Source organism: Gymnodraco acuticeps, unplaced genomic scaffold (assembly GCF_902827175.1).
Source record: "Gymnodraco acuticeps unplaced genomic scaffold, fGymAcu1.1, whole genome shotgun sequence".
Classification (NCBI taxonomy): domain Eukaryota; kingdom Metazoa; phylum Chordata; class Actinopteri; order Perciformes; family Bathydraconidae; genus Gymnodraco; species Gymnodraco acuticeps.
This window is the reverse complement of record NW_022991051.1, coordinates 2,018-10,710: the sequence shown is the minus strand read 5'-3', so window position 1 is coordinate 10,710 and position 8,693 is coordinate 2,018. Positions and strand designations below refer to the sequence as shown.

General features: G+C 43.6%; 1 protein-coding gene across 1 annotated transcript; it reads left to right on the top strand.

The window, feature by feature from the left end:
- The first annotated feature begins 860 nt into the window (after positions 1-860).
- Positions 861-8,413, top strand: pi15a (peptidase inhibitor 15a). Its single transcript, XM_034236599.1, has 6 exons — positions 861-999; positions 1,104-1,417; positions 2,804-2,922; positions 5,708-5,840; positions 6,396-6,511; positions 8,164-8,413. Exons 2-6 carry the CDS (start codon positions 1,148-1,150, stop codon positions 8,297-8,299), a joined length of 774 nt encoding a protein of 257 aa, XP_034092490.1. The 5' UTR covers positions 861-999; positions 1,104-1,147; the 3' UTR covers positions 8,300-8,413.
- Positions 8,414-8,693: the final 280 nt, after the last annotated feature.

Here is an 8,693-nt window from a genome sequence, read left to right as displayed (position 1 = left end):
TGAGCAGAACAAGTGTTACAGACGGACAAAGAAACGGCAGCTCACACACTCATCGGTGTTAGAAACACACACACACACACACACACACACACACACACACACACACACACACACACACACACACACACACACACACACACACACACACACACACACACACACACACACACACACACACACACACACACACACACACACACACACACACACACACACACACACACACACACACACACACACACACACACACACACACACACACACACACACACACACACACACACACACACACACACACAACACACACCACACACACACAGCACACACACACACAGATAAAGATTTGCTTTGATAAAGGCCTTAATATTCATTTAACTTGCTCTATCTACTTTGGTGTATTTTAATAATCATAGTGTCTTTCCATATCCTGCAGCTGCACAAACCTCATGATGAAATTGAGCAAGATTTGCCAGGAAAGAGTCAGGAAAAAAGAGGTGGAGGGGGTATTCAGACGTTATACTTGGAAATACTGGTCTTTCTGAAGTAAAACTACAAAAGCATTAGATTATAATGTTCCTAAAGTAGGCCTATAATTCTGCAGAATAATTATTGATGCATACATGTGTAATAGTAAGCTGATTATATCTTGTTTTATTTATCTGAATTTGCAAGGTTATCACATGCATGGAGTTCAGTCCAAAGCAAACTATGTCAAAGCTCAAGTAGAGTGCCTCAAAATTGTACAGTTTTTTATATAGTAAATGAAAACCCACCATCTGCTGTTTCAGGTGACAGGAGGGGCAGAGCTCTACCTCTGAGGCACTTCCTGTCCGCTGCAGAGCATATAAACCCTGAGAGAGGACTGATCCTGAAGCACTCACAGTCTGCAAAGCGTAAAACCTCCTCCTCCTCCTCCTCCTCTCTCTCTGCAGCACAGCACCGGGGCTCCAGAGGGGACACAGCCGGGAAACATTGGCACAAGTCCCGCTGCAAGAGAAGGTAGGAGCGGCGATATTTCTGTCCTGTATTTGGAGCTTAGTCTGCTTTGTTATGCATGTTATTTGCGACAAAACTTTAGGACTGTCTTTGTGCTTTCCTTGCAGATCACTCCACGGATCGCCATATTCTGCAGCTTCATCAATCCATCATGCAGTCTCAGTTATTCGCCGTAGACTTTATACTTCTGTGCATGTCATATGGTGCCAGTGCATTGTCCAGCACCATCCCCGCAGCCCCAGGGTCACTGCCGGGGAATAACTTCACCTCCGCGGCTCAAAGCTCCGGGACAGACTCCTCCAGCTTCTCCAGGAGCCGGAGGAAGCGCTTTATCAGCCAGAATGACATGCTCGCTATTCTTGACTACCACAACAAAGTGAGAGGGAAGGTGTTTCCCCCCGCAGCCAACATGGAGTACATGGTAAGTGAGAGCTTTGATTCAGTTATGTGTAATCAATGTGCATGTGTTTCCTCTGAATTTAGTTACATTTGTTTGTTTATAGTGTCGTGGACCGTCCCCATCGATCAACTGTCACAAAAAACCGTAAATGGGGCAGCTTTAGCAAACATTGCTAATGGACACCCTTCAAATCACAAGACATAGTAGACCTCCTGTTTTTATTATGCATGTTCTGCTAGTGGAAAAATGCTTAGTCAAAGGAAGATGTAATGGCTGCAGTTTGGAAAGGAAGTAAAGTGACAAATGTCTGGTGGTTTCTTGGCGTTGAGCTGTGGAGCAGATTGCTCTGCAGGAGAGACCACCAGAGTAGTCACTTCCAGGGGAAGAGGGGTCATGTATGGTGCCAGCAGCCTGCTCACAGGAGTAAGGGGAAAAAAGCCCAATCAGACTTTACATTTAAATCTAAAGCTTACATTTTAAGCTACGCAAAAGTGGTGGTGTTAAGCAGTATGGTAAAGAGCTTGTGTCTTGACTATTGGTGTAAAGTAGCTAATTTTACTTTGAAAGGATGTTCCAGCCAACTTTAACACAAAACAACTGAGCCATTTCCATTTTAAGACGTTAGGCTGCCTCTCCATTCTCTGTAGCTGCAACAAATGCAACACAGTTAGTAAGGTGGTTAAATAAATACCAAGTGCTAAGGTCATAAAGATCATTGTAAATCCAGATCAAACCTTGCCAACACTACTGCAGAATGAAGTCCTTTCTCACGGCTACAGTCACATTACCTACGTGAGTGTGTGTTGATAAGTATCCATTTACCTGTGTGTGTGTGTGTGTGTGTGTGTGTGTGGTGTGTGTGTGTGTGTGTGTGTGTGTTCAGTGGAGGACTCACAGTTTATGTAACAGATTTGATGGATGACTTTTGCGTCCTGCTGCCATGGCAACACCTTCACAGAGCTGTGGTCTCAGATGTCACTGAGATGATATCTGATGGTGTGTGTGATGGTGTGTGTGATGGTGTGTGTGATGGTGTGTGTGATGGTGTGTGTGATGGTGTGTGTGATGGCGTGTGTGATGGTGTGTGTGATGGTGTGTGTGTGATGCTGTGTTTTGCAACTTACAAATGATTTATCACTTGTATAAGAATGTTAAACACCTGACATTCTGAAAGAACATACATAGCATTCATCTGTTTGCAACTCATATATCAATATCCCAAGTACTGTATACAGACTTTTCTGCACTATTTCTATTGTATTCTATTTTATTTACATGTACTATTTTATTTAATCTGTTTTATTGTGTTGCACTGTTGGAGAAGCTGTGACCTAAGATGTTCATTGTCATATCTACACTGTAGCTATGTACGAATGACAATAAAAGCCTTGAATCTTGAATCTTCAGGTGTGGGACGACACCCTGGCGAAGACCTCTGAGGACTGGGCCCACGCCTGCCTGTGGGAGCACGGCCCGTCCCACCTCCTCCGGTTCCTGGGTCAGAACCTCTCAGTGAGGACAGGACGGTGAGTGACCTCTGACCCCTCCCTCCCCCTCTCACACATCTGCTGGGACTCTCTCTCTCTCTGTCATGGTCGCTGCCTCCCCTCCTAAAGGTTCCTGCTCTGTGACCTGGTGACGGCCTGAGGAATGCTCCGGTGACCCTTCGTATAAACACACGTTGTGTTTTCAGCCATGACCCCTGAGGACAAAGAAGCATCCCTTTAGTGGGTCTTGACTTTCCATTTGGAAACACAGGGCACCTTCACGTGTTGCTGCACTTTCACATTTTATTGAGAACATGAGACTCCAGGGAAAAGAGCTCACTCTGACTGGCAGAGAGAGCCCTGTAGGAAGGATGTTTCCTCTAAAAACGACTAATACTAATGTAGAAAGAATACTTCGAAAAGGTTAACAAGGTAACGCTTTTGTTAGTTCAGAGCATGTTTGGATATCTAAGAAAAACGGGCCTACTTTTCGGTATTGAGCAGACTCTTTATAATAGCCGCTTTCACACCAAGTACTTTGCCGTACTTGGTGCCGCCACTTAGTTCCCCCATGGAACTAAGTACAGATCGCGTTCACACCGGAATAAGTTCTCTGAGGGAAGATTACGCAAATGAGCCGCTGACATCATTTCTTCTTCTTCTTCTTCTTCTTCTTCTTCTTCTGCTTTGGGTTTACTGGCAGGCCGCAAACCACTTCACGGCGTATACTGCCACCCGAAGTCCCCGGCCGGAAGTCCCCGGAGTTAGGGGACTGGCTTCAGTAGAAGCTGCTGGGAGTCCCAGCAGCTTCTACTGAAGCCTTCAGAGTAAATCGCCAGAACGCCGACACCTCCTCATCTCCACCGCTCCCATGTTTTATTTTGTGTTGCCATAAGTTAGTCTCTCTCTGTTGGTGCGCTGGGCTAATGCTAATGCTAATAATGCTAATGCCAGCAAATACTATGGCAGCTTCCACTTTTCAGAGTTTTACGGGGCGTGGTTTGCAATTCGCCCAGCCAATAGAAATTGGTACTTTTTTCTCCCCAGGAAAGTACCACCTCTCTAGCAGGGACTGAACATGGGGGTAAAAGTTCCCGGCACTAATGCCCCTTTCACACCAGCGCTTTTTCAGCTCCGGCTCGGAGCTGGAGCCTGAAAAGCGCCGGTTTTTCCTGTTCACACCGCAGCGGCACCGGCTCTTAGCTCCGGAATCGGGTTCACTTCCAGCTCCAAAAAAGGGTCGGTCTAGAGGCAAGAGCTTCGGAGCTAAGAGGTGGCGTCGCTTACGTCTCTCTTACGTCGAGGCGTGCAGGAAACTAAACCCTCCTCCCCTGAACATGGGTCGACTGTCATGCCTGCCTACAAGCAGTAGTGCTTATAAACACACTTTATAAAGTCAGGCAACACTAACCAGGCTTCGTGTGATTCTGTTTATTTGTACCTTACTTTGACCATCCGTTCACTGCTATTGATCATTGTGGAGAGAGGCAGACGTGTTGTTTTATATTATAGCAGCTATCGGATGGAATCAATACATGGGCTGCACAGGTTGTCGTGTCCGACTATCACAAGTAGAATCATAATGGAAATACGCCGGTAAAATGTGCCTGTAGAAAACGGCTTATGCCACAATAGGATAGCAATAGCAAGTAGTCAGTTTAGCTTCGGTTGCTATGCTAACATCACCCATTTTATACCAGAGAAACTTTCATAACAGCGTTGTGATACCAAACAGCGTCAATTCAGACTGAGACACATTCACTTAGGCTAAGGGGAACTGGGGATATGTATCAGCTGCTTGTGTGAGTCGGACAGTGAATACTTTAGAGCGGCCGTGTGAGCTAACCGGGAGCTAACGGAGGAGAATAAACTCCCGTGGAAGAGCAGCCAACACTGCAGCGGTCGGTAAATGCTGCAGAAACACATTAATAAACAATGAACCACGGCACTCTGGAGAAAAGCATAAGGTTGGAGAAGTCGTTATTCAATTTATTCTGGCTTCGTGTGATTAAAAGCAACACGATCATCGACCCGACGCAGTTCCCCGTTGTTGTGAGCGCCGTAATGCCGTTGGGGAGCAAATCAGCGATGTAAACGGTGACGTCATGACGCAGCAGCGGCAGCACCAGTCGGGTGCTGGGCGGTGTGAACAGAGCGGGAGCAGAAAAGGGAAACCGGAGCTGAACCAGAAAAGCTCTAGCTCGGAGCTAGAAAGGGAAAAGCGCTGGTGTGAAAGCCGCATAAGTACTCTTTTTGGTGTGAACGCAAAATAAGGGTTACTAACGGAACTAAACGGGAAAAGTACGGGGAAAATTACTCCGGTGTGAACACGCCTCATTGTTGAAAGAACAATGGTGATAAATTATAGAAACTGGATGGAGCATACACAAACAAGAAAATAGAGCTACAATGATTAGTTGATTTATGGATTAGATTTATCTGAAATGTAATTGGCAACTTCTGATAATAACTACTCTAATATTCTCTGATTCTAGCCTCACTAATGATAGGATTTACTGGGTTTTGTTGTCATAAATCATTGCAATGCAAATGGTTTTGGGAATTTGGACGTTCGGCCAGAACAACACATTTGATGTTTATCTCACTGAAGTTGTGATGGCCCTCACTTGGACAGTAATTTGACATTTCATGGTGATTATCGATTAATTCAAAACATTATCGGCACATCAATTGATAAAATAGTTTTTGTGAAGCACGAATCACAGAAACGTATTGACACAGATCAACATTTTAATCTCAGCCTGTATTATTTCATGTATCATCAGTTTTCTTGTACTTTATGCAACATTTCTTGTGTTCGCAGCTATCGATCCATCCTCCAGCTGGTGAAGCCGTGGTACGACGAGGTCAAAGATTACTCCTTCCCGTACCCCCGCGACTGCAACCCCCGCTGCCCCCTCAGATGTTATGGACCCATGTGTACTCACTACACACAGGTACACACAACAAGCACAGCCACGGGACGATATTAAACAAATCATATCACCATTATCATGAGAAAAAAATCGTGCAATATCCCAATGAATGGCACTCAAACATACTTGAACCCAAACTGAATAGACTGAATAGCTACACAGCTTCTTTTAGAATCAGTATCAGGTTTATCACCAGGTAGGTTGACACGTACGAGGAATTTGACTTGATGTCATGGTGCATACATAAAAGTAAAACAAAAATTAAAAACACAGATAGAAAAATATTAAAAATAATAAAAAATATATAGTTGAAATATAGCAGTATTTGCATAAGCATTTATGTGAGGACCTTCCTGTATGAAGGTCCTCACCTTATGATTTGGTATAACAAATACTTTAATTTGTATACAACAAGCACAGCCACCGGACGATATTAAACATTATCATCATAATAAATATCCCAATAAATGGCACTGAAACATACTTGAACCCAGACTAAATCGACCTTTACCCATCCTTCATATTTACTATGACTAGGTCTAACAATGACTTTAATTTGTTTCATATTTCTTTCAGATGGTGTGGGCAACGTCCAACAAAGTGGGCTGTGCCATCCACACGTGCCACAACATGAACGTCTGGGGCTCGGTGTGGAAACGGGCGACATATTTAGTTTGCAACTATTCACCAAAGTAAGTACATCTCATGCACGCTGTAAGGTGATACTAATGAACCCGGTGACGGCAGTTTTAATCCCGACACAGACGCCTCTGTTCTGTGCCGAGCGGGGAAATGCCACCCATGTCTCCAGCAGATTCAGATAACCTCGATACAAGCCTGTGAACCGGCACCGCATTACCACAGGAGAAAGTCTCGAAAAATTCCAGGAATCAAAGCCCGATTGGACTTGTGACTGACATGTGACCCGGTGCTCTAATCCCACTGGTCTGAAGCTCATGTCAGAGTGTATTCAGGACATTGAGGAGCTATTGAGGTCTGAGAGTCTGCAGAGGTCACTGTGTGAGAGGAAACCTCAGCTGTCAAGTTGGTTACTAGTTCCTTATTTTCTCACAATTAGACCTGCAACAGTTAGTCGAGCAAAGAAAAATGACCGCCACATATTTAAACTATCCATAAAAGTAGGTTTTCAATTGGAAATGTGAACAAAATGCAGTTTTCAGCCTCTAAAGTCTGGAGATATCTTGGGGTTTTGAAATGGAATAACAAGACATTTAAAGACATCAGCGTAGATTCTGAGAAACTGGGATTCCCCTTTTTCATTTCTTCAGATAATTTATAGACAAAACAATTAACCTAGAATATAATCAGTAAATAAACCACTAAACGGAAAAACATTTTAGTTAAATTCCTTCTTAAAGTGACTTACTGTAAATAATCTCTTTATGACATTATTTAAATCTCATTTTGAGGGTTATATGTTTTCCAGTTCCTGATCATCTCACACGATCTTCCTCAGCAAATACAGCTTTGCCTGTCACAGGATTTAAATAGAAATTCAGCCACTAAAAGGACATTTTTGTTCCTAGATATTGATATTTTCCTGTTAAAAGTTGACAATAATCATCCCAAACTCCTGCATTTACACCATTTCAGACAGGATGTTGATCACTGCAATAGAGCGGTGCAGGGATGACGTATTTTTGTTGGCCGACCCTGAAGTAAGCTGCTGGTTCCCTCGACAAAAAAGCAATAGGATTTTGGAATATTGTAATTATAAGGTCTGTGGAAAGCAAACCTTTTGATAAATGCACATTTTGTTCAGCCGGATAATCTCCACATGTCTACCCTACTTTTATAATGTTTGAATTATAAATCTAATGGCCAGAAGCTAACGTTATGCTATAAAGGAACTACAGCCAAGTCCAGCAGCACGACTTCAACGTCACGCCAACTTAAGATCCATATTTAAACATACAGATTCTAAATGGTATGAGTTGAAGCGTTTGTAGGAGGCAGGGACTTGCTTTCAAGCAGAACAGAAACTAACTTAGAGGAGTGTTTACGTGTTCGGCGTAATGACGTACAACGACCTCCACAACTTCTGTAGTCCTGTTCAGCCACTTGGTAACAACCATCGTTTTTCAGACACGTCAACTCTTCAAGAATCACCAGTGGGGTCACTGCTGATGGATTTAATGTCGTAGAACAAAACGTGATCCGTCTCTTCAGTGTGTCTCAACCACAGACCTTATTTCAGCTGTTTTCCAAAAACCCGTTGACTCTGAGACCAGGGAACCGGAAGTGGTCAAATGCTGACTCACATCCGGGTTTTAGGACTCGTTCCTGCACCACTCTATTGACCCTCCTTGTCTGTGTCTTCCAGGGGGAATTGGATCGGAGAGGCTCCCTACAAAGTGGGCGTCCCGTGCTCCGCCTGCCCCCCCAGCTACGGGGGCTCCTGCAGCAACAACATGTGTTTCCCCGCTCTCAAGACAAACTACTTGCACTGGTTTAAATAAACAGGACATGAGCGGACCCCCCCCCCCCCCTCCTACAGAGACTATCTTAGTCCCGTAAGGATTTGCACAGTGAAACACACTATTTTGTATATATGGGCTTATTTAAAAAAAAAAAAAAAAAAGAGAGACAGACGTATTTTGATGACTTATGTAAATAGACTGTAAATTAATTTGTGTTTTAATAGAGGAATTATAATTTATGTGTAGAAGCAGGGCGTATTATGGTCAATGTTTATACAAGGAAAACAGAGCTGGGGCGGGGGGTAATATTCAGAGAAAAAAGAAAAGTACATTTACACGAAAACATCTTAAAATGAATTTGAGTTGTTTAGTGACTTTCCCCCAAAAATTACAAAATGTTTTCTTGTACATTTCTGATCTTACTCTTAGAGAA

Excerpts from the sequence above, each read along its gene's own strand:
- pi15a (XM_034236599.1), top strand. The coding sequence starts at position 1,148 with ATGCAGTCTCAGTTATTCGCCGTAGACTTTATACTTCTGTGCATGTCA. Across the intron at positions 1,418-2,803 it reads CAGCCAACATGGAGTACATG|GTGTGGGACGACACCCTGGC; the intron begins GTAAGTGAGAGC and ends TTGAATCTTCAG. Across the intron at positions 6,512-8,163 it reads GTTTGCAACTATTCACCAAA|GGGGAATTGGATCGGAGAGG; the intron begins GTAAGTACATCT and ends TGTGTCTTCCAG.